Below are 27,427 nucleotides of genomic sequence, written 5' to 3' on the forward strand. Positions count from 1 at the left end.
GCTACTGTTTCTCCCTCTCCTTAGTTAACATTTACTACATGGAATAGTTATTGTGCAAAGACTAAACACAGTAAGGAGACAGAAAAGATGGTAAGGCCCCTGCCACTGAGAAATCTGCTGCCCATTTGTGGAAAAAGGAATTAGGCTGAAGTAAGTCATTTAACAGACCATATTAACAAGTAAATACTAAACACAGGCTCAGCAGCGAGAGGAACAGAGAGGCATGTCCAAGTCATAGAAGGTTTTCTGAAGGTGAGTTATTCAATGAGATTTGGGGGTAAGAAACATAGATTGATGAAGTGTAGGTATTTTAACTCAAGAGTTAACAGACTAGGCCAGTGGTTTTGAAGTATCTATGTGCTTAAGAATGATTGCTTGAAAGGCAGTTGAGCATAATGCTTAATTAAGGGCCTGAATTGCGGGGCCAGACTTCTTTTTTTAGTATATGTGCTGCCGAAGCGAGCACCAGACTTCTTAATATAAAGCCCAATTCTGGTAACTGACTAGTGAAACATAAAGTCATGACCTTTCTCTTGTCCTTATTTTCCATCCACAGTAAACAGAAGAACAGTATTTCAGGGGGAGCAGGGTGGTGGTTACCATGAGGAATGTTGCCATGTGCCAAGTCACTTCAGTTGTGTCTGACCGCGCGCGACACTATGAGCTGCAGCCCGCCAGGCTCGTCTGTTCACGGGACTCTCCAGGCAAGAATACTGGAGTGGGTTGCCATGCCCTTCTCCAGGGGACATTCCCATCCCAAGGATCAAACCCAGATCTCTTATGTCTCCTGCACTGGCAGGCGGGTTCTTTACCACTAGCACCACCTGGGAAGCCCAAGTTAATTAAAAACAAGAGCTTAAAAGAGTACCAAGCTTACAGAAAACACTTGATAAATCTTAATATTATCATTATTATTGGAGCATTTGTTCAAAATGAAAATTTCTTAGATTATACCCTCAAAGTATTCTGATTCAATAGGTATAGGACAGTGTTTAGCAACTTGCATTTTTACCATGCTGCCAGATGACTGATATAGGTGATACAGAACACTTCAGATAAAATTAGGTTAAGACAGAAGCAGAATTAAGAACGACAAATTGTAGAACACATTTAATAAATTTCAGTGCTTGCTACTCCCTTCTGTGATAAATTCTTTTGAAAAGTTAAGAAAGGTAACTGTCCTTTAAAATAAAGACATTTGCAAACACTCACAATATTGCACACAATTTCAACCTAATATATACATCTCTGGAAGCTCATCCATGAGTCCCTAAGAAACTAACAGAATCTAAGGGGGAATTTCCAAAATTCCTGGTTAAGAAGCCATTAAACACTTTATACCCACTAGGATGGTTACATAAAAAAAGACAGATGGAGTAAAACAAACGCTGGTGAGGATTTTTATTTTATATTTCATTTTTTGGCAAGGAATTAGAAATCTCATTCATCGGTGGTGGGAATGCAAAATAATGCATCCATTCTGGAAAATGGTTTGGCAGTTCCCCGAAGTGTTAAATATTATAAAGTTGCCAAATGACCCAGCAATTCTACTCCTAATACAATATATATCCCCCCTCAAAAGAAAACATGAACAATAAAATATGTTTCTATAATGGCATTATTTACAATACTCCAAAAGGGGAGACAATGCAAATGTTCATCAACTGATGGGTGGATAAATACATGTAGTACATACCTACACAATGGAACATTTGGCAATAAAAAGATGCTTGCTACAGCATAGATGAACCTTGAAAACTGGCTGAGTGAAAGAAATCAGTCACAAAAGACCACGTATTACATAATCTCATTTACATAAAATTCCCTGAATATGCAAGTCCTTAATGACAGAAAACAGATTAGTAGTTGTTGCCTAGGGTGGGCGGGGGGCGGCGGTGGGTAGGAAAAAGAGAAAATAGGAGTGACTGCTAACAGGAAAGGGTTTCTTTTTGTGGTGATGATGAGTATGTTCTAAATTTAGAGTGTGGTGATGTGAACATACAACTCTGTGAATGCAAACTCTGTGAATATAATATACTAAGAACAACTGAGCTATACACCTTAAATGGGTGAATTTCACAGTATGTAAATTATCTCTGAATAGAGATGATGGGAAAAAAGGAAGAAGCCATAAAACAGATTGATTAGGGAAAAAAATGGGACTATGAAGAGAGGTTAAGGCAAGAAAATGCAGACTTGGAAGTCATCTGGGTACTGATAATAGGTGAAACATAAACTGACTTTTTACATGGGGGAGTCCTAGGTGGCACTAATGGTAAAGAATCCACCTGCCAATGCAGATGATGCAAGAGACTTGGCCTTGATCCCTGGGTTGGAAAGATCCCCTGGAGAAGGAAATGGCAACCCACTCTAGTATTCTTGCTGGGAAATGCCATGGACAGAGAAGTGTGGTGGGTTATAGTTCCTGAAAAACTGAGAAATTAAAACAGAAACCAGAGGGATTCCTATTAGTTCCTCTGGGGCAAGTCAGAGAAGGCAAAACCACTGAAAAATGAATAAAAAAATATAGCACTGTCAAAAAGGTCAAAGGAAGAATTTTAAGAGGAAGTCAGTGGTAATGTCAAAATCATGCTATTAAAAGATTTATCATTAACCACATAGAAGTACTTATCTGTAACTATGGCATGTTAACCCAAAATCGTTAACAATTTTATTCTGCCTACTCAAGTACTTAGGTAAGTTTGAAAAAAGTGATGAAACCTTTTAGTAGTGAAAGTAAACACAAGTATGAGTTTACTTGCTGCCACAAAATAAACACTACTGAACTAAGTTCAAATAGATTATGTCCCAAGCGAGCTGATAAGACAGACACACAGGCCTTGAGTCACCTGTTCATGCTTGTGCTCGGTCGCTAAGCTGTGTCCAATTCTTTGCAACCCCAAGGACTGTAGCCCACCATACTCCTCTGTCCACAGGATTTCCCAGGCAAGAATATGAGAGTGGGCTGCTATTTCCTTCTCCAGGGCATCTTCCCAACCCAGGGATCAAACCCACGTCTCCTGGGTTTACATGTGTAAAATCCAATTTCAATAGTTTTTTAAAAAAATATTTACTTATTTATTTGGCGCTACTGGGTCTTAGTTGTGGCATGTGAGATCTAGTTCCTTGACCAGGGATCAAACCCGGGGCCTGTGCTTTAGGTGCATGGAGTCTTAGCCACTGGACCACCAGGCAAGTCCCCCATTTTCAACAGTTTTGAAATTTCAAATCTAACTTGTAATGTAATGAAGTATGACAGAGTGTAAAAATACATCTTTTTCAAACCACTAAGAAATGCCAAACACTAAATTACATTTTAAAATCTGCTTTAAATCTTGGTTATATTTAGGCTGTATAAAAATCAGACTGTCATTAATTGGATGTACTTATGTGTGAGTACTTTGAAAATTAAAAACACACACATAAGAATTAGCATTTAACATTATCACATTTCAAAAACTAAATTTAGAATTCATAATCCAAAACAAAATAAACACAAAGTATGAGTTTATTTTGATATCTTTCTGAAATATGTCTTTTGAAAATAAATTGAATGGATAAATGTAGAAAAATATTTTAAATGCACATGATTTGGAAATAATATTACATTTTATATTATCCAACTTACTTTTTCTCTCCTAATGGCGGGATTACTGTTTCTACTGAACAAGTGAGAGTAATTCTGTCATTAAGTCTGTAAAACCTTTTTAAATATGGCAGAATATAAACAAGTCAACATGGGGGCCATCATCATTAAGGTAAACCAACAACAACAGAAATTAATGAATACTGTGCTCTCACTTCAGACAATGGAGAGGTCCAGGAGACACTACTCGATTGACACTGGCTCCAGCCATTGTACTCAGCTGAACTTCAGAGATATAAAGTGTCACGGAAGAGGACTGCAGCCGTGTTTTCACAACTTCCAGTGGACATGTCAGAATAGCTCCCACTGTACCACCACATCTGTAAGAAAGTACAAAGAACAAAATTCTACTTAATTCATAAATTAGTACACATGCACAGAGCTGTGAAATAAAATGAGCAACTGGGGCTTTGAGAAGGTACTAAAACCTACAACTTCTGTATTAAGGAGACTAAGTAATTTTTCACATGTTTCATGTATTTGACTGTATAGAAACATTTAGAAGCTAAAAGTAACAGTTTAGTATCTACCTAGCAAGAAAAATTAGCTGAAGAGTCCAAACAGTGGGTGCTACTGTTAAAATGTATTGGTACATGACATCACAGCTTTAAACACTATTATAACAGTTTACTTAGTACTCCTTGCCCAGGTATTACTTGTGTTGAAACTGAGACAATTATGTGAGAACATCCTATTTCTCAAACTCCTACCCTATCTTTCAATGCTCAAGAAATAGTCTTGACAACCTGAGAATATAATGGGCTGCACCGAGTACAAGATCTTGGCTTAATTCTTACGATTTTAATAACACTGCTAGCTATTTTACAAGATTATTGTTTCTTGCATTACCAAATGTGTGATTCAGTATCTGACAAAAATATAATTTTATGAGTTATGATCTTAACTCTAGATATAGGAAGATAAATAAGAGGACCTTTCCCCCTGGATCATAACAGGTAAAGACAGGTGGTACAGAGTCCTTTGGTTACTGTTGAAAAGACCCAGTCAAGTACTAGAAGTGAAATCTCTGCCAGATCTAGGAATGCGTTCCTAGCACCACGGGACAGAATGATCATAAAATGCCTCCCAAACTGTGGTTGATTTATGACCATGAGGGACCCTGTCAACTACAAATTGGCACTTGCCATCTACCTCTACAAGGACTAAATCATGTGCTGCTGCAGCTGCTGATTTTCAACGCCCCCTGAAAGGAGTTCAGGGTGGAGAGCAGAAATGAGGCACTCTGTGCTTGGGGAAGAACTGGCAGAACAGTCTCCAGATAGATATTTCTAGGAGCTGATTTTATGAACCCAATTCTTTATGTCCTTATCTAGAAAAGCACTAAAATCCTTCATGGTGATGACTGCTCCTTGTGACTAGCAGAAACCTTCTGCAGCATCATCTTTTAGGATTTGAAATAGCACAACTGGAATTCCATCACTTCCACTAGCTTTGATGCTTCCTAAGCCCACCTGACTTCACATTCCAGGATGTGTGGCTCTAGGTGAGTAACCACACCATCGTGATTATCTGGGTCATGAAGATCTTTTTTGTATAGTTCTTCTGTGTACTCTTGCACCTCTTCTTAATATCTTCTGCTTCTGTTAGGTCCATACCATTTCTGTCCTTTATTGAACCCATCTTTGCATGAAATGTTCCCTTGGTATCTCTAATTTTCTTGAAGAGATCTCTAGTCTTTCCCATTCTACTGATTTCCTCTATTTCTTTGCACTGATTACTGAGGAAGGCCTTCTTATCTCTCCTTGCTATTCTTTGGAACTCTGCATTCAAATGGGTATATCTTTCCTTTTCTCCTTTGTTTTTTGCTTCTCTTCTTTTCACAGCTATTTGTAAGGCCTCCTCAAAGAGCCATTTTGCTTTTTTGCATTTCTTTTTCTTGGGGATGGTCTTGATCCCTGTCTCCTGTATAACGTCACGAACCTCTGCCCATAGTTCATTAGACACACTGTCTATCAAATCTAGTCCCTTAAATCTATTTTTCACTTCCACAGTATAATCATAAGGGATTTGATTCAGGTCATACCTGAACTGTCTAGTGGTTTTCCATACTTTCTTCAATTTAAGTCTAAATTTTGCAATAAGGAGTTCATGATCTGAGCCAGTCAGCTCCTGGTCTTGTTTTTGCTGACTGTATAGAGCTTCTCCATCTCTGGCTGCAAAGAATACAATCAATCTGATTTCAGTGTTGACCATTTGGTGATTTTCATGTATGGAGTCTTGTCTTGTGTTGTTGAAAGAGGGTGTTTGCTATAGCACTGCATTCTCTTCAGTTCAGTTGCTCAGTCGTGTCTGACTCTTTGCGACTCCATGAATCGCAGCACACCAGGCCTCCCTGTCCATCACCAACTCCTGGAGTCCACCCAAACCCAAGTCCATTGAGTCGGTGATGCCATCCAACCATCTCATCCTCTGTCGTCCCCTTCTCCTCCTGCCTTCAATCTTTTCCAATGAGTCAGCTCTTCACATCAGGTGGCCAAAGTATTGGAGTTTCAGCTTCAACATCAGTCCTTCCAATGAACACCCAGGACAGATCTCCTTTAGGATGGACTGGTTGGATCTCCTTGCAGTCCAAGGGACTCTCAAGAGTCTTCTCCAACACCACAGTTCAAAAGCATCAATTCTTCGGCGCTCAGCTTTCTTTATAGTCCAACTCACACATCCATACATGACCACTGGAAAAACCATAGCCTTAACTAAACGGACCTTTGTTGGCAAAGTAATGTCTCTGCTTTTTAGTATGCTGTCTAGGTTGCATTCTCTTGGCAAAACTCTATTAGCCTTTGCCCCGATTCATTCCAAGTCCAAATTTGCCTGTTACTCCAGGTGCTTCCTGACTTCCTACTCTTGCAGTCCAGATTATATTGTTTGGGATTATATTCCGAAACAAAACTGGAAAAAAAAAAAAAAAAGACAGACACTTCACCTAAGACATATGGATACAAATAAAACAGAAGATTTTTCAAAATCATTTGTCACCAGGAAAATGAAAATTAAAACCACAATGAGGGAGCACTGCACATCTACTAATGGATTAAAATTTAAAGGTAAAAACACAACTGAAATACCAAAAAGGATTTGTGCAGTGTATGGGAACATGCTGTGACTGATCAAATATATCAAAAGTGGTTTGCAAAGCTTTCGTGCTAGAGATTTCTTGATGCTCCATGGCTGGGTAGCCCAGTTGAAGCTGACAGTAATCAAATCAAGACATTAACTGAGAATAATCAATGTTATACCACATAGGAGATAGCCGACATACTCAAAATATTTAAATCAAGCCTCAAAAAATTATTTGCACCAGCTGCTTGGTGATGTTAGGGTTCTACATAAGTGAAAAAACTTCCTGATCATATTTCCCCACTCAATTCTCCACTGAAAATGTAACAAAAGTTTCATTTTTAAAGTGGGTGAAGAAAACTGGAACTGAAGAGATCATGGGGCAAGGGAAATGAACCATCACCAACCACACCAAAGGCCAGGCTTCATCCAAAGAAGGTGAGGTTGTGTACATGGTAGGATTGGAAGGGAGCCCTCTGTTAGGAGCTCCTCCCAGAAAATGATTAATTTCAACAAGTATTGCTCCCAATCCCAGATGGCTCAGTGGTGACAAATCTGCCTGCTAATAGAGGAAACATAAGAGATGTGTTTTTGATCCCTGGGTCGGGAAGATCCCCTGGAGTAAGAAATGGCAACCCACTCCAGTAATTCTTGCCTGGAAAACTCCATGGACAGAGGAACCTGCCAGGCTACAGTCCATGGGGGTCACAAAGAGTCTGATATAACTGAGCAATCCCACTCCTGGGCCTATAGATGGAGAAAACTCTGACTCAAAAAGATACACGCACCCAGTGTTGATAGTAGCACTATTTACAACAACTAGGACATGGAAGCAATGTAAACAGACATCAACAGATGAATGGATAAAGAAGATGTGGTATATATATATACACAATGGAATGTTACTCAGCCATGAAAAAAAAAATGAAATAATGCCATTTACAGAAAGATGGATGGACCTAAATGAAGTAAGACAGGGAAAGACAAATACATGATATCACTTATATGTGGAGTCTAAAAAAAATTTTACAAATGAACTTATTCACAAAACAGAAGCAGATTCAGACACAGAAAACAAATTTATGGTTACCAAAGGGGAAAGGGTGAGTGAGGGATAAATTAGCAGATACAAACCAGATACACACACACACACACACACACACACACAAAACAAGGTTTTACTATATAGCACATGGAACTATATTCAATATCTCCTAATAAACTTGTAATAATGGAAAAGAATCTGACAAGGATATATACATATAACTGAATCACTTTGCTGTATACCAGAAACTAACACAACATTGTAAATCAATCGTAAGTTAAGTGTTAGTCACTTAGTTGTGCCCGACTCTTGGTAATCCCATGGACTGTAGCCCACCAGGTCATGCTATACAATAAAACAAAGAACAATAAAATGTGGTATGCCTACACATGCCCACTCAAAGACCTGTCCACAAATGTTTATAGCAGTTTTACTCTTAAAAGTCAAAAGTTCAGCCAAAAGCGAAAATGTCCATCACCTGATTACAGATAAACAGGTTATGGTCTATCTATACAATGGATTACCACTCTATAATAAAAAGCCACAACCTAAACCAACCTCAAAAGCAGTCAGCTAACTGCAGGGGGGTGGGGGGTGGGGGTAAAAAAAAAAAGACCACACACTTAACTGGCACAAAAGGCCTTCATTTTATGACATACTGGAAAAGGCAAAACTAGAACCAAAATAAGATCAGCAGTTATCAAAAGGCAGTGGCGGTGGGAAGAATCGACTGCAAGGGGCAAGGAGGAATTCTTGGGGTAACAGAAATGCCCTATGTTTTTTATTTATTTATTTATTTTTTCAGTGGGTTTTGCCATACATTGACCTGAATCAGCAATAGATTTACACGCATTCCCCATCCCGATCCCCCCCCTCCCCTCTCCACCCGACTCCTCCGGGTCTTCCCAGTGCACCAGGTTCGAGCACTTGTCTCATGCATCCCACCTGGGCTGGTGACCTTGCCCTATGTTTTGATTACAGTATAGGCATACCTCATTATATCATGCTTCACAGGTATTGAGTTTTTTATAAATTGAAAGTTTGTGGCAACTCTATGTTGTTAGATGATGGTCAGCACTTTTTGGGGAGGCGGTTTCCCATTGGCTCAGTGGTAAAGAACCTGTCTGCCAATGCAGGAGACACAGGTTTGAACACTGAGTAGGGAAGACCCCTGGAGAAGGAAATGGCAACCCACTCCAGTATTCTTGCCTGGAAAATCTCATGGACAGAGAAGCCTGGTGGGCTACAATCCATAGGGTCATGAAAGAGTCAGACACAACTAAGCAACTAAATTACTTTTTAAAATTAAATACCAATCAAGTCCATTTGTCTTTTTTTTTTTTAATTTTGTTTTTTTAATTGCCTGTGCCTTGCAGCTTGCGGGATCTTAGTTCCCTGATCAGGGATGGCACTCGAGACTCCTGCAGTGGAAGCATGGAGTTCTAACCACTGGACCACCAGGGAAACCCCAGCAATCAACCACATCTTGACCCTTGAGTAACTCGGGGTTAGGGATGCCAAAACTCTGCAGTCAAAAATCCATGTAAAATTATACCTGTGGGTCCACATTTGTGGATTCAACCAACCACAGGTTGTGTAGAACTGTAGTATACATTTACTGAAAAAAATCTCATCTGTAAGTGAACCTGTGCAGTTCAAACCTGTGTTGTTCATGGGTCATCTGTATTTTTACATAAAGGTGTATACACTGTTGTGGTTTTTAAAAAGACATAATGTTATTGCACACTTAATAGATTACAGTATAGTAAGCATAGTATAAGCAAACCTTTGTAAGTACTGGGAAACCAAACAATTAATTTCTCAAAAACTCCACTTATGGCTTTAAGTAGAAAATTAAAAAATTTAATCCCACAAAAAATATCAAAACCATAATTATATTTTCAAAAATAGCAGAGGCTATAAAAGTATAGTAGAGGCTATGAAAGATTTGAAACAAAAGTAAGTAATCCAAGAGACTTCTGTACTCAGTGAATAATAAACTGATTTTTTCAGCTACGAAATACAATGAAAGACCTAATTATATATAAGGCCCAAGGAGTACCCTAAACAGAAGCCAGTTTATCTATGTCAATGGCTGAGATTATGTAATAAGGGATGACCATCACAGTAAACTCAAGAGAGCCTATGTGGTAGACCATGCTGTATTCAGACTGTAACAGTGATTTATTTACAGTAAATCATACTTGTTTCTAATCTGCATTTGCCTAGCTTTTAAAAAGCTGTTTAATATATTTACTTTGGAGGCTTAGTTACATAAAATCCAACAGGCCAAGAGCATGTAATAAACATGCAGATTTTACATTCTGTAAAGAATATGTTTTCAAAAAAAGAAAAAGAATATGTTTTCGGTCTTTTCACAGTGAACATAAACTCCTTCTATAGAAACAAAAAGTAAAGTTAGCACATAGGAATGACTACCTATACTCAATCATTCCTGGTTCTGAGAGACACACACATTAACAAAGGAAACCACCAACCAACCTAACAGGGAAAAACAGCATCTATGCCTCACAAGGCTTGCTGGCCAGTGTCTCCACTCTGCCTTGGTGATGCGAGTAAAATGGTTTCTCACTGCTCTAACATGCTGGGGAATCATCTCAGAGGGAGGGAGATGGATGCTGAGTTGTCACATCAAAGGAAGCAGCACTATTCTAAGAGCATCCATTCTTGTTTAAGCCTTCCATGGTTAAAAAGATTTGAGGCTACATAATATACTTTATGTTCATAACTGATGTGGCTGGAAAACTAGTATTGAATTTATAGCATCAGTAGAACAGAAAATGTGATGTGATTTTATGTATGTCAACAAAGGAATGACCTGTTCTCCTACAGAGAATGGAAATTGGAAGTCAAACAGCCTTTTGTGCTCCAAAGAAAAGTGAAGTGAAAGTGTGGGTTGCTCAGTCATGTCCGACTCTTCCAAAATAGGGTTTCAAACATTTTGTAACCTTCATTTACGTTGTTAGGAGGCTTGGAGATATTAGTAGATTAATCTACCTTCCAATACAGTTTAATAAAGCACTGAATAAATGATGCAATGGATCAATGGATGAGTGATCAACTAATGTTCTGCTAGGAACTGATTTTTTTTTACCAATAAAGTTACATAAATAAAAAAAAAAGTTGTCAGTGTCAATTACTGATAATAGCAACTAAATTTTTTTTAACGGAACTATTACAAATGGGCCAGATCAAACTAGACATATACAGTATGATTCCTTAAAAAAAAAAACAACACCTCAATAAATAAAATATATGAAGATCTAAACTGTACAGAGCTGGGCTAAGTGTAAGGGTTATACACACAAACACCTACACTGTCCTGAAGGAGTTTCACGTTATAAAATGCAATAGGTATGCAGTACAAGAGTAATACTCCAGTGTTTCTCATGCTGCTTTAAGTTATTTTAAAGTAATTATTTTGTACACTGAAATCATCATTAATCGATGTAGAGAACAAAACTATTGCTGTTGATAAACATTTAAAATCCCTATTTTGTGAAAACAGGAATAACTACATTAGATTTAGCTCCTCTCCACTGTCTAAAGGAAAACGCCACAGGGACAAAGAGAGGAGAAAGGTTTCAAGCAGTGAAGCAAATGGGAAGGATTAACTGTCTAGGCAAAGAGGAAGAAAGGCTTGCAGAAGGAAATACCAAAGAGGAGTAACAGTTTTGCCCTGCTGAGCCCCCTTAGAGGTCTAGAGACCAAGAGCACCAAGTACTCAAGATGGAGACAGGCAAAGAATTGAACACTGACAGGTAATGAAGCAAAGTGGGATACTCAGGGTGTAGTCTCTCCCTCCCCCACCTACAGTGGGTAAAACTGTATTCCAGGGCAGAAGCCTAATTCTCTGAAGAACATGAACTCAAACTCTGAGTTCAGGTTTAACAGGTACAATGGAGCCAAGAAACTCACGTCAAGTTACAATACTGCAATCCCTCAAAATACTGAGTATACATTGGAGGTAGTGGGGCAAGGACAGAAGCAGAGACTTCTAGAAAGAACAAAAGATCACATACGTTAAGAGGCCATAATAACATCAGATTTCTCAACAACTGCAGAAGATAAGTTATTCTAGAATTCTAAACCTAATGATTAAACAGATAAAATAAGTTCCCACTGGGAAGGAGACATGGGGTAAGGCAGCAGGGAAATGGTTTTTGTGATCTTTCAGCAGCTTTTTTAAAAGCCTCATGCATACATCTTTATTTTCAAATAACTTTTTAATCAAAATTTTAGCAGTAAATGTCCTTTAAAAACAGCAAGGGTTTTTACCTGGAGAATGTGGTTGACATTTCTGGGACTCAATGGACTCCATGAAAAATGGTGTGTTTGTGCAAATGTCTTTGACTCAGAACTCCACAATAAATTTTGAATTGTGACCTACCTCTCACCATTTCCACCCTGGTCTAAGCCACAATATTGTATTGAGGTTACTGGAGCAACCTAATTAGTGTCTCTCTGCTTCTACCCTTGCCCCACTCCCTCCCATGTATACTCGATAAAGTGACTGCATTGAAATCTTAAGTCAGATCAAGTCTTTTCAAAGACTGCCTATGTCATTCAGACTAAAAGCCAAAGTCCTCACAACGGTCTATAAAACCTCACACAATCTCATCTATTTCCCTTCTCCCTCTGCTCCGACCACACTGACCTCTGCTCTAATTTAACACACCAAGCATGCTCCTGTGGTTTTGGAGGACAAGCATCAGTTCAAAGGGAGATAAAGGGACAAAGAGGCTTTCTGATAACTGACTATCTTCACGTCTCACATGCTCTACATTTTAAACTTCCTTTCATATTTCCCCTGACCATCTCCACTGCAGGGCCTTAAAGCAGAGCCTCATTGCACTAACCTTCTAAGTGGTCCCGAGTCCCGGTGATTCAGTGATGTGGCCATTGAGTTAAGATTGCAAGGTGTCACCAATGTAATTTGCTACTAATAAAAGTACTAAGTTGGATGCTTTACTGTTAAAAGTTACAATTCAAAGTGTCTCAAACATTTGCTTTAAAAGGTTTGATTAGCAAACAATTCCAAAGAGAGAATAGCCAACTTTGACAGCACAAGAGCATATTCTGCAACATCAAAAATCTAGCAAGGGTGGTTTCTAATCAAGTAAAACTTAAATGTAATGTAAATTTGTTTGTTATACCTTTGTTATATCCAGGTTAAAAAGCTTCAACTACATTCTCTTAGTAGAACTATGAATACTTGGATCAATGCACATTTTAAAGTTTCAAAGGCATATGTCACACCTTTTAAAGATATGAAGCCAAGGCTGCTTGGTGAGAGCTTACCATGTAACTATGAATTGATTTTACAGAATATCTAAACACTGTTTAACATGGTCATCAACAAACATCTTTACAAGACGTTTAAAACTATTCTATTTTCATGATGTTTGAGAAATTATACAATAAGTAAATCAAGTCTCCCCAGGAATTCACTGGATTGTAGACACATTTTTAGCCTATGGTAATTTGGGAGTGTAAATGTCTCAGAACTTTCCAATGTTGCTTCTTCTTGTTTATAGTATATAACCAAGATAAAAAAATTTGACATGTCAGAGGTTCTAACTACTCAAGGGCCTACAGATCCCTTGAGAGTAAAGCAGAGACTAAAAGCTGCTTAGAATGGAATTTTTTTCCCCTTGAAGCTAGGCACAATGTAACCAAGAAACTGGTTAAAAAACAAAACACAAAAAAATCTGGGAAAACAGGTCTTTAAGAAAGAGAGAGGCCTCTGAGGGCCCTAAAGTACTCTCCTACACCCAAGTTACAGCAACACAGGAATCAGAAACTTGAGAGGTTGGGGGAAGATAGGGAAAGGGAAAAAGAAATTATTCACTAACATGAGTAACAAGCATATCAGTTTCAGCCACGATGCCAAGAGTCATAAATCCCTAGGGTCAGTGCATATGCAGAACGCCACCATCAGGACAGCCTCAAGGGCCTGAACCACTAGATTCAGTTTCTCTGGGTTTAGAAACTTTTACTAGACATATCTGTGGAAGAATCTAACTGGTGCCCCAGGTTTCTCCTTAGGAAAGGATGAAAAGTGAAAGTGTTAGTCCCTCAATCCTGTCCGACTCTTTCAAGGACTGTAGCCTACCAGGCTCCTCTGTCCATGGAATTCTCCAGGCAAGAATATTGGAGTGGGTTGCCATTCCCTTCTCTAGGGGATCTTTTCAACCCAGGGATTGAACCCAGGTCTCTTGTACTGCAGGCAGATTCTTTACTGTCTGAGCCACCAGGGAAGGCCCAAGGGAAGGATGGATCATGAAAAAGCAATGGGATTTAAGACTGTGGTTGTTACACATATATCTCTGATTCTGACCTTTTGAGCATGTATGGATCAGGACACTTGTTTTTACTAGGCAAGGTAATTCATAAATGGACAGTCTATTCTGCTTGGGTCCACAATATTGAGGTGTACACACACACATATATTTATATGTATGTACATATATATAATAGGTACTTTAGAAATATATTTGTTAACACCAAGCAAACCTATTTTGTCAAACAATAGCAGTGTTTAGCTTTGCAAAGTGAATAGGCTAAAATATTCTGTTATCTCTCTGCTGCAGGTAACACTCCCTATAATTTCCTAATTAGGACATTAGTCAAATTAAGAAATACCTCTAAGAAAAAGACTCATTAAAATGTCAGAATTTTGCAATCACAAAAATGTAGCCCGTCTTTGAAATTCGATAAAAACCATGTTTAGGAAGTCTTACTGAAAATTGTTTTCTCTGATAATATATTTGTAGAGGTACTTACTCTGAAGTTTTAATGTTTGAGCAAGATACAAATTCTTGAAGAATGAAAGACATATTCTATATACTTGAAAGAATAACTTATGAAAAGTCAGACAGATGTGAGATGTGGTTGAGAGTAATGGTACTTGGTGGGGGTGGGTATCTGTAGTGCTTCTCATGCAGAAAAAAATTAACAAGCTAGGCTTTTTCAAAATGCTAAAGCAAAATCAAAGCACTAATTATATTGAAAAAAAAGACGTTGACCAACAACTAAAATAAACATGGAAAAACAAAAATATCAGGATTAAAATTCACTACAGAAGCAGAATATACTAAGGGTATGAGATAGGTTTAGTAAAAATAACAACTCCCTCCCCCAATTATTGCTTTGTTTCTTTGCCCGCCCCCAGCAACAAATCTCAAAATTCCATTTACTGTCTAATTTCTCTCCCACTTCCATCAGATTTCCACTCCCAGCTAAGCCTTGAAAACCGCTAATCACAGTAACCAAAGGTCTCCACAACTGTTAAATTCAATGATTAAGAACTCTCAGATCTCATCTTAACAGACAATGACATAAGACAACTAATCAGCCACTCTCCTAATACTGTATGCATTTGTTTCTTCATTTGACTTTCAGAACACATTTTTGTGGTCTACTTTGTTGGTTCCTCTTGTTCTGATCTGTTTTGCTGAAATTTCTAGAGGTCCTCTCTTTTGCCCTATGTTTACTCCCTTAGTGACATCATGTAAGCTCATGTTACCATCTATATACCATTAATGACTAAATGTTTGTTTCTAGTCCAGACCTCCTTTCTGGGCTCGCCTAATACATGCATCCTGTTCAAACTTACGTCTTAAATGGAACTACATACTTATCTTCCTCCACCCCAGCCCTATTCCATCTGCAATCTCGCCCATTTTAATTAACAATAATTTCTTCCTCCTTCAGGTGCCCGAACTAAAAATCTTGCAGTCACTAATTTTTCTTCACATGTCACATACATTACAATCTTCTCTGAAGAACTGTTGCCTCTCATTTTGATTATTTCAATAGCTGAATCATTTCCTCACCTCTGGCCTTGCCCTATGTACAGTGTATTCTATGCACGGCGACCAGAGTTAGCCTTGAAAACTCCTGCAGTGACTCTTCCCATTTCAGGAAAAAAGCCAAATGGCCTAATAAGGCTCTATTACTCTGACTATACTTACCCAAGGGCCTTTTCACTGCCTGGTCTACCTAAATAGTTAACGCTCTCTCCTCCAGGTCTTTATTCAAAAGCACCTTCTCAGTTAGGACTCCACCAAGACTCTGCTACTTGGAACTACAGTGTCCCCCACCCCCACGATTCCCTTTTATCCTGCTCCATTGTTCCTCAACCATGGCACTGAAACCTTTTAACTAATGATATAATTTACTTAGCATAACAATTCAACCCCCCCCTTTTCAGATACTTGTGGGCATTTTCCAATGTTACTTTAAAACTGGACATGTGGTAGGCTCTGGAAATTAGCTGCAATATGGAATCTGGACTATACAAATAAACTTTCACTTTGTTACATTAAAATCCATTGCTTTATGTTCTGACTCCTTTACCTATGTATTATTCTATAACATCATGCACTGGTCATTTGAAAAATACTGGTTCACTAGATTATGCAGGTCTTTCAAATGCTGATACATTTTATTATACAATATCTTAAAAATTACATTCCCTGTCTATTCAAGATTTCAAAAGTTCCAATTAGTGCTTCAAAACTCAGATTTTATCACATGGCAACAAATGCTACCAGTGGTTTTCCTCGAAGCAACAGGCCCACGTCTTTCATTTTTTTTGAGAAAGTATTTGCCAAATATTCAAGTCTGAATAGTCACAGTCGAGTGGTTCTCATGAAAAAAGAGGCTAGTTCAGTTTGAGGCTGCAACAATTGCAGAAGTACTTTATTCATGTTTCCCATTTTCTCACGCAGAATATAAAATGTTGTATACACAAGCGTCAAGATTTAAAACTAATTTTTACTGTTTCAAAAACATTCTTAAGTGAACCTGTGTTTTTAAAGGGCAAGTGCTAGTGACTACCGACAGAGTCTGGGGATGCTGCCTTGATGCATGCTAAGGCATCACTGCTTTTGCACCAGTGGTCCAAACGTCAACAGTGAAAAGGCAATAATGTGTTAATTTTTTTATGAGAAGAGCTTTAACATCTCAGACCACCAAAAGTTCTTGGGAACTCCCAGGGGTTCCTGACTCACAATGCTATACCACAATAATCTCCTTAGAGGAACGTAACTTTCTTCGAGAATATTCTACATCAGGATAAGCAACTTACCTTAGTCTTACAATCTATCAGGCAGAATTAAAGAATGTATTTTTAAGGAGAAAAAGTTGCAAAAATCATGAAAATAAGGCTAAGCAAAAATGTAGACAAAGTAAACTGTATATAAACCACATTAATTATACGTTTAAGTATTCTACTTCTGCCCAGATCTTACAAGGAAACAGGTGAAGTCATTTAACATATTATGACAAAATTTCTGCAGAATCAAGATATCTGACACCCACTGGAGATTCTTACTGAATAAATGAAAAATAAACGGTTTAATAAATGACTGGGTTAATTCCAGGATATAAATATAAACAATCTTAGATAACCTGAGATTTCCCACTGTATGTTTTAAGCTCTCACTGTCACAGGAGCTACATAGGAAAAAAATTCATCCACCTAAGTTGGAGATTTATTCCTCCCATTTGAGGCAATCTGTCTCAAATAGAAAAAAACCCCAAACTGCTTCTTGGTGAACATATGCAATTGACACACAAGTAAACAATGTAGATCTATCAAAGAATGTAAAACATACTGCTTAAACCTTCATACACAAACACTGTTATTAAAAGTATAGCTAAAATAAAATTGTACATACATCCTTTTTGCAGGCTGTCATGAGTGGCCTCTGTTAATACAGCCTAACCGATGACCTTACTCTGAATATTAACCCTGACAAAAACTTAATGGGACCAAAGGGTGTGTTAAAGGAAGCATGAGTTACACATGTGAGGCTGTCACTCAGACCCAAGGTCCAGTGCTAGAATGTTCCAAAATTTCCTGATTTAATAATAGCACTACAAGGCTCCTAAAAATCTGAGATGCAAACACATATTTGAATACATACGATTATAATCATCACGAAAACAATTCCAAGGTTCTATCTTAAAATGATTTTTGTCTAATGATTAAATGTGACTGTGAAAGGTTTTTGGTTCTTGCACAACAGCTAATAAAAAGAATTACTTTTCTCTATCTGGTTATTATTAAAGTAAAAAATAAGTTTCCCTAACTTTTAATTTACATAATTCTATCATGATAAAAAAAATGAAATCTAGTTTTCTATAAAGAAGGTCCAAGAAATGATTGCCTAAATACACAACTTGAGATATACTGTCTGTGTGCATGCTCAGTTGTGTCCAACTCTTTGCCACCCTAGGGACTGTAGACCACTAGGCTCCTCTGTTCATGGGATTCTCCAGGTGAGAATACTGGAGAAGGTTGCCATTTCCTTGTCCAGGGGATCTTCCTGACCCTGGGATGGAACATGTTTCCTGCAATAGCAGGCAGATTATTTACCAGGTGAACCACTCAGACATCTTCAACCAAGAACAAAGTTACCCACAAGTCAATTTGCATTTCCACAATGCTTAGGATACAGATTTTCAGAACATTCCACAGCACTGATTTCATTTAAGACAGAGCTGGAAGGTTCCTAAGAGATTATTTACCTCTCACTCAGCATGTATTAAAAGTTGTTTGATGTTGGGTAAATACATTTTTTTTTTTTGGGTAAATACATTTTTTATACCTTGGTATTTCCCCATATTTTGAAGGAGCTAAGCCAGGTGATCTTTACCATCCTTCCTAGCTCTAATGTTTCTCTAAGAAAGATAAGCCAAATTTTACTGAAATAACTTATGCAACTACATATAAACATATAATGGAGACAGGATGCAAAGGAAGAATTTATGAGGCTGAGCATCTATCTTATGTCAGGTCCTATAAACAAGTACTTCATTTAAAACTCTAAATAACCTGCACACACTAAGTTCTCTTTTGGGGGCTAGTGAAAAGTCAAAGTTACTTAGTGGTGTCCGACTCTTTGTGATTCCCATGGACGATACAGACCATGGAATTCTCAAGGCCAAAATAGTGGAGCATGGAGGGGTAGAGGGGCTCCCAAACTGGGAAATTAGTGCAATCAAGCTAACATTGCAAATAAATATGCCCTATTTTTAACAAGGCTTCCCAGGCGACTCCCTGGTTAAGAATCTGCCTGACAAGGCAGGAGATGAGGGGTCAATCCCTGGGTGGGGAAGATCCCCTCGAGGAAGAAATGGTAACCCACTCCAGTATTCTCGCCTGGAAAATCCCATGGACAGAGGAGCCTGGTGGGCTGCAGTCCATAGGTTCACAAAGAGTCGGATGTGACTGAGCACATTTTAAACAAAACTCGACAGTATGTAGAGCAATAAAAATTTTAGGACCTAGAACAGGGCCTTAGAAACCGTCTCAACGTTCTCATTTTAGAGATGAAGCAACTGAGATCAAAGAGTTTGCCCATTTTTCACTCAGATTAAAATAGTGGCCAGAAGTAGATGTGTGTCTAACTTTCAAGAATTACCTTATGATCTAATTACAGAAGGGAACCCAATTATTTGCACAACAAGATATCTTTACAAGAATACCTACACGGCTTATCGGTTTAAAAATGATTTAATTTGTCAAGATTATTGCTAAACAGTTAATACAGAAAGCAAACCCTACCAAAACGGAGTCTCACAAACTACATGAAAAGTACTTTAATGTCAGAACAGTGCCTGGTCCACAAGTGGTGTACAGTGTTTGTTGAGTCAATGTGCCAACCTAAGGAAAGCATGGTCATCACTGGCAATAGAGTCCACACGTCTAACTCCAATGAAGCCACTGTGAACCGAACCGCGTAAGTATTAGTTTAATATTCTCAAAGTAGCTGATTTAGAAATAAACTGCATGCTTTGAGGGGATGCGACTTTATATGGTCACAAAGGCAGAAAAGAACCTCAGCATAATTCGTCTTATCCATTTTTGATAAGACTCTTTATGACCCTGCAAAAAAGTAGTAGCTTCTAAATTTAAAATTGCTATGCCTCTCCAAATTTGGAAAGAACAACCTAAAAAAGGAGACTAAATTGGCTGAACAAAAGATCTGTAGCACTCAGGCTGGCAAACAGGGAATTAAGACTTTCAGTCTTAACCTTGTACAAACAGTAACTATTGTCAAAGCTTCTGACCTCTCCCCTACCCCCACTTTTCTTCTTTAAGCGGACGAAAAGCAGCGGATGTGCAAGAGGGTTGATTTTCAGTTAAAGAATCTGACCCCGTACGCACTGTCGCTTTGAGACAGCACCTCGCAACCTGGAAAAGCTCAGGAAGGAAATCTTCTGAGCTAGAAACAGACAGCTACTGCGAGCAACCGAACCCCAAAGCCTTCCCGCTGGAGCCGGAAGCTCCAGGACGACTGACCGGGACCGACGAGCGCCCGGAAATCAGCCGCGCGAGGTTCGAGGAGGGGCGTGAGCTACGTGAGGCCCCGCCGCAGCCCGCGCGCCAGGGAGGGAAGGAGGAGGTGCGGCGCCCATTTTGTCCTCGGCCTCCGCACTTGCCGCCCCCGACCAGACCGGGCAACCTACGTGAGGCCTGCAGCTACTGTCCTCCCGCGGCCGCGCATCCCCGACGCGGCCTACGTGGGCCTACGTGGACCCCAGCGCCGCCGGCCACTCCCCAGGCCTTGCTCCGGCTCCGCGGGCCCAAAGCCTGACGTCCAGCCGGCTTCACCCTCCCACCCTGCCTGCCTGGGCCTCAGCCCTCTGGGCTTCTTCGGCTCCCAGCTCCAGTCCCCTCACCCCTGCGCTTCCGGGCCGCATCCCCCTCACCCTTCTAGCCCGCGTCTCAGGCCACGGCCCTCGGCCTCAGCCCTCAACCACCGTCCGCAAGCCCCCGCTGCAACGTACCCTCCAGCAAACAGATGTACCAGCGTGTCCCTCTGGCTCATTCTCTCTCCCGCATGTCCTCCGGGCGCTGAGGCGGGACGCGGATCCGACCGCCCGCGAAGGCCGCAGCTTCCGCCCCGGCCTGGAGCAGCACGGCGCCCCAGTGACGGCGAGGGGAGCTGACGGAGACGCGGCTGCAGAAGGAGCCGGCGCGGCCCTCCCCTTAGCGCTGCAGCCGGGCCGCCTCCCGCTCTGGCTCGGCGCTCATCACCCGCGCTAGAGGGCAGCGCGGCGGCGGCGAAATGGGGATGAATATTCCGACCACCCCCCCCGCCCCCGACATAAACAGAAGCTACCATTGGCCCGCGCTGCGTGACGTCACGCAGCCGGCATGCCTCTTTCACGTGATCGCTAAGGCGTTTCTCAATGAAAGGGGCCGGGAGGCGGGGCCAGAGCGCGTGCAGGGAGGGTAGTAGGTCACGGTGTCCTCGCACCTCAAGCGTTTGTTCGGAGGGCTGAGCCCGGTGCGGTCTCGACCTGAGCAGCCTAACGGATTCGAACTCCTCGATCCCCCGGCTCCAGGTCTGGGTTCCTGGTATGCAAGCGGAGTGGGGGTGCGAGCCGGCCCAATCTCTGATTTGATTTAAGGACTGCTTGTTTCTTTTTTAAAGAGCTGTTTTACATTCACAACAAAATTGAAACGAAGGTACAGAAAATTTCCATTTGCCTCCTGCTTGATTCGCGTTTTAAAAATTGGATCTATGACCCAGCATTTCCGCTTCCTGTTATCTGTTGATATCTCAGTCGTGGCGTCATGCTTGCAATCAGTCGAGTCCGACTCTTTACAACCTCAGGGACTGTAGCCTGCCAGGCTCCTCTGTCCTTGGAATCTTTTTAGTTAGGAATACTGAAGACGGTTGCCGGTTCATACTCCAATTGATACCTCAGAGTAGCACTCAAAACAATCTAAGAACGAAAGAACAAACAAAAACAAAAGGAAACAATCCAAGAAAAGGCTCGAACAAAGATACTACTACAGGATCACAAACAACAGTACTGTATTTACAAACAGGGCTTGTAATAGTGGAAAACTGATCAGTAGGAGAATGGAGAAATGAGTCACAGAATATTCCTATTGTGGAGTACTATGCAGTTGTAACAAAGGGTGCGGTAGATCCATGTGGAAAAAAATCTCCAAGGTGTAGTAACTTGGAGGCAAATGGAATTAAAACACTAAGGTTTATTTTAGAAAGAAGAAAGAAAACCATTATTTACTAATTTTTCTAACTAGCAATTGTTTCTTATATGTATACGTAAGAAGGTCAAAGACTGAGGGAAAGAAAATGTTTTATCCCTTTAGAATATGATGATTAAATATTTAAAAATTTTCCTAATTAGTAGTTATTTCCGAGGGGCAGAATATAACATAACAGTGAAACTATTTGTTCCTCACAATAAATAAATGTTGATCTTTTCCACTTCTTGGCAGCTTCCATTTCACCTTCAAGGTCCTCACCACACTTTCCCACCCTGTGAGATTATCCAAGGCCTACCTTCCTTTTCTTCCAAGGTCACTTACTTCATGAAGTCCTCCTTGATTACCTCAGCTCTCTATGCTCTTTACTTGCTCCTAAATTTCCACAAAATGTATGTACAGAATGCGCGTCACTGTCCAGTGTTCATCCACTTCACAGTAAATGCTCATCTGTAAAATGGGCATACGAGTATGCCATCTCACAAGGCAGTGATGAGGACTAAACACCTTAAGATTCTGTAAAATGCTGTAACAATGCTGTGTAAGTGCTACCTATAATGACAAGTAGTATTATTTTACTGTGTTGTATTCGTAATAACAAAAATGATGGCAGCTGATATTTCTTGAATACTTACTAATATGCCAGGCTCTGATCTAAATCCTTTACAGCATTCTCTTATTAAACTCACAAGTACCCTGCGAGGTCAGTGATCTTACCCCCCACTTTTTCATGAGGAGACTGAGATATAGAATAATTGACTTGCCCAAGATTATCTCTTTCACCCAGAAGAGTTTGGATTTGAATCATCCAGCAGAGTCTCTCTGGTCTCAGTGCTTCAGTTGGTGAAGTAATACCTGCACATCAGAGAGGGAAATTTTGAAATAAAACAAAACAAAACCGCTAGAGAAATAGAAATAAAAATTGTCACCCTGGCCATACTTCCCCCAAACCCTGTATTAACTTTTGGTGGTGGTGGTGTAGGTGGGTGGCTCGGCTCATCACCCGCGTAGATCTTTTTTTTTTTTTTTATATGTATACACCAGTTTTATTGAGGTATCATAAACATGAGATAAAATTCACCCATTTAAAGTATGGTGAGTGGTTTTTAGTATATTCTGATGGTTGCACAACCATAGTTCAGTTCAGTTCAGTCACTCAGTTGTGTCTGACTCTTTGCGACCCCATGAACTGCAGCACTCCCTGTCCATCACCAACTCCCAGAGTCCACCCAAACCCATGTCCGTTGAGTCGGTGATGCCATCCAACCATCTCATCCTCTGTCGTCCCCTTCTCCTCCTGCCCTCAATCATTCCCAGCATCACTCCCAGTATCCATCACCACTACCTAATTCTAGAACATTTTTTCCTTATCCTGAAAGAACATTTCCTCACTCTCATGCTGCTGCATACTTGTTATCAATTATTCCCATTCTCCTCTCTTCCTATCCTCTGCCAACCACTAATCTACTTTCTACCTCTCTGAATTTGTCTAATCTGGACTTTCATATAAATAGAATTATACAGTATGTGTCCTTTTGTGTCTAGGTTTTCTCACTAAGCATGATGTTTTCAAGGTTTATTCACGCTTTAGCACTTATCAGTACTTCATTCCCTTTTATGACAGGATAGCCATCCATCGTATGACTGTACCACATTTTATCTATTCTCAATTGACAGCCATTTGGATTGTTTCCACTTTTTGGCTGTCATGGATAATCCTGCTATGAATATTTGTATACAAGTTTTGGCATGAATGTATGTTTTCAGTTCTCCTGGGATTATACTTGGGAGTGGCATTGCTGGATCATATGATAGCTTGATGTTTAATGCTTTCAATAACTGCCAGACTGTTTTCCAAAGTGACTGCATCAATTAATGATGCATTTTCTTTAAGACAGTAACTGTGGCTCCATGTTGTTGGCATAGTAAATACTGTGGTGATTACATTTAATGAAGGTTCTGAAACTGGTAAGGAGGGAGCCTGAGTTCTTAGGTGCAGTAAATTATTCCCACAAGAGCAATAGCAGTTCATAATGTGACTGTTTCCTTTGGATCCTCCTTCAGATGCCATCATGGAAGGAAACTCTGTCCCCTGCACATTCTGACTAGTGGCCCCGGGGGGCCACCCACTGGGGTGTGGTTGCTGAGGCTGTCATTCCTGCAGGGATTCTGGGGTTGCATTGGCTGTCCTGTTTCTTGAGTTTCTACTGCCCTGTGTCATCTTCCAGCTCTTTTATAACTTTCCTTCCTCATTCCTATTTTCTAATGTCTTCAAGTGGTTCACACAGGACCAGCACAAAGAAGAGGTTTCTTGAGCCCTTGCCCCTTAAACAAACAAGTTTCCAGGTACTTTTCCAGAATATTAAAGTAGGGTGGGTGGGGCAGAGACCTTGCGTTGGCGTCAGGTATACCTGTAACTCTTTCAGATCCCCATTCCTACCGAGGGGTTTTCTGGGAGCTGTAGTTTTAAACTGAATGTAGAAAGAGAAGCTGATGGGGAAAGCATGGCCACATCTGGTTGCTTGGCTCAAAACAAAGAAGCTCATTGTGAAGTGGAGGAGACTGCTACTCTGTTTTCTGCTTGGTACTGAGCTCAAATTTTTATTGCTAAAGGCTGAGAAGTTCTGAGTACCTATTTGTTGGGAAGTGGAGCACAGATGGGCCAGTGATACCATTTTCCTCCCCCACTTTGCCTCAGTTGGTCTGGTAGATACAGAAAGTTCATACAGGTTCCAAACCTTAGATTGGTAACATTAGTTTTAAATATTTGGGTGGATTTTTTTAAAAAAGGTTTGTGTCTTCTTAGCTTTTAATGGGAAGTTTGGAGAGATTGTTTTATATTCTCTTAGCCAGATGCCATTAAAATTGTTTTCCTTATGTTGCTTCTAATAAAAAGTAATAAATTAAAACAATACAGAGGTGCATGAGTTAGAAATTAAAATCCTCACCTCAGCGACCTCCCTTCCTAAATCCTGCCCCTCAGAGGACATCATTGGTAAGTGTTGGTTAAACACCCTTCTGGGTACTTAATGCCATGATAGTAATCGTCTCAAAGAGCTTCAGGTGTGTGCAGTGCTCACCATGTACCAGGCATTATTGGAAGCGCTTTTCATGTATTTAACTTCAGAACCTATTGAAGGACATATTACAGATGAACAGACTGATTTACAGAGGGGTTAGAGGATTTATCAAGGTGGCTCGGCTAACACATAGCCGAACTGGGATGGAAACTTAAAGACTCTGGCTTCAGACTATATATGTGCATGCATGCTTAGTCACTAAGTCGTGTCTGACTCTTTGTGACCCCACAGACTAACCCGCCAGGTGGTCTGTCCATGGGATTCTCCAGGCATGAATACTGGAGTGGGTAGCCATTCCCTTCTCCATGGGATCTTCCCGACCCATGGATCAAACCTGGGTCTCCCACATTGCAGGCAGATTCTTTACTGTCTGAGCCATCAAGACCATCAAGTCTGTACTCTCATCCTCTATTCCACACCATCTTAATTGTTCAGTGGTTGATTGAGAATACTAACAATAGTTTAAAAAGAAAAAGTGGAGGGGGATGATATTTGAAGGAGCTCAAGGAGATGTGATGTCAAGAGGATGAAATGTACACTTATACTGAAGCCCAGATGGAGTCATGAGGGGAGCTGCTCATGCAGGTTTCATGTCCCATTGAGCCACCTCTCCCATCAGCAACATCAGTTACTCTGTGTCACATTTCTATTCCGCCACGGTTAAAGGCTCTTCTTAGTTACACAGGTGATAAACAGAGCTAGCACTGAAAATAGATAAGGAGGTGGTAGAAATGGACTTCCCCCAGGAGGATTCAGTTAGCTTGTTGGAAACACTGTCCTTCAGGGAGTATTTTAGGAATGTGTCCCAGGATGCTTGGAGAAAAATCCTGCAAAACAGAAAATGACTTTTTCTATCCTGCAAGATAGGAGTTTTAGGAGGGTAGTGAGACCTTGCAGAGAAATTCAGAGATTTTCCTGAGATAAGGGTGTATAATACACTTCATATGGACAATACCTGGAACCTCAACAGTTTGTGGTATTACAGAAGTTGTGCCCTGCCTCACATTTAAGAAACACATCTAGGGAATTTCCATTGGATGGGAATTCCATTTGGAAATTTTTCATTTCCATTGGGAAATACCATTGGAATTTCCACTGGATGGATTACCATCCAGTGGTTAAGATTCCATTCTCTCCGTATACCCCAATGTTCATTGCAGCACTGTTTATAATAGCCAGGACATGGAAGCAACCTAGATGCCCATCAGCAGATGAATGGATAAGGAAGCTGTGGTACATATACACCATGGAATATTACTCAGCCGTTAAAAAGAATTCATTTGAATCAGTCCTAATGAGATGGATGAAACTGGAACCCCTTATACAGAGTGAAGTAAGCCAGAAAGATAAAGAACATTACAGCATACTAACACATATATATGGAATTTAGAAAGATGGTAACGATAACCCTATATGCAAAACGGAAAAAGAGACACAGAAATACAGAACAGACTTTTGAACTCTGTGGGAGAAGGTGAGGGTGGGATGTTTCAAAAGAACAGCATGTATACTATTTATGGTGAAACAGATCACCAGCCCAGGTGGGATGCATGAGACAAGTGCTCGGGCCTGGTGCACTGGGAAGACCCAGAGGAATCGGGTGGAGAGGGAGGTGGGAGGGGGGATCAGGATGGGGAATACGTGTAAATCTATGGCTGATTCATATCAATGTATGACCAAAAAAAAATAAATTAAAAAAATTAAATAAATAAAATAAAAAAAAGAAAAAACAAACAAAAAAAAAGTGAGCAAGGGAAATGTGAAGGCTGGGAGACAGTGTGTTGCTACAGGAGATAGAGCCTTAGAGCTTCTAGTTATAGGTCAACTCATCAGAAAGCATCCGATACCACAGCTGTTGATCAGTCGCCCAGTCTTTTCTGACTCTGCCACCCCATGGACTGCAGCATGCCAGGCTTCCCTGTATTTCACTACCTCCCGGAGTTTTCTCAAACTCAAGTCCATTGAGTTGATGATGCCATCCAACCATCTCATGCTCTATCGCCCCCTTCTCCTTGTGCCCTCAATCTTTCCCAGCATCAGGATCTTTTCCAATGAGTCAGTTCTTCGCATCACGTGGCCAAAGTATTGGAGCTTTAGTTTTAGTGTCAGCCCTTCCAATGAATATTCAGAGCTGTTTCCTTTAGGATTGTCTGGTTTGATGTCCGTGCAGTCCAAGGGACTCTCAAGAGTCTTCTCCAACACCACAATTCGATGCTTTGTTTCTATCTCAAAGGAATAAAGGCAAACAAAAAACCCAATTCAAAAAAATGGGCAAAGAACTTGAATAGACATTTCTCCAGGGAAAATATACAAATAGCAAATAACACAGGAAAAGGTGCCTAACATTACTAATTATTAGAGAAATAGAAGTCAAAATTACAGTGAGATCCTACTTCACACCAATTAGGATGGCTAGTATAAAAGCAAAACAATACAGACAAACAAAAATCAGATAATACCAAGTGTTGGCCAGAAAGTGGAGAAACTGGAACCCTAGTGTTTTGCCAATGGGAATGTAA

At 40.2% G+C, this 27,427-nt stretch overlaps 1 protein-coding gene across 1 annotated transcript in view; it reads right to left on the reverse strand.

The window, feature by feature from the left end:
• The window catches only part of SLC25A36 (solute carrier family 25 member 36), a 39,079-nt gene extending 18,188 nt beyond the window's left edge, over positions 1-20,891 (reverse strand). The window contains exons 1-2 of the mRNA XM_043474260.1: positions 20,595-20,891; positions 3,802-3,966 (exon numbers count right to left, since the gene is read on the reverse strand). Of these exons, the coding sequence (XP_043330195.1) occupies positions 3,802-3,966; positions 20,595-20,635 (206 nt within the window). The 5' untranslated portion in view covers positions 20,636-20,891. The remainder of the gene's footprint in view (positions 1-3,801; positions 3,967-20,594) is intronic.
• Between the last annotated feature and the right edge of the window lie 6,536 nt (positions 20,892-27,427).

The sequence above is a fragment of the Cervus canadensis genome, chromosome 7, assembly GCF_019320065.1.
Source record: "Cervus canadensis isolate Bull #8, Minnesota chromosome 7, ASM1932006v1, whole genome shotgun sequence".
NCBI lineage: Eukaryota > Metazoa > Chordata > Mammalia > Artiodactyla > Cervidae > Cervus > Cervus canadensis.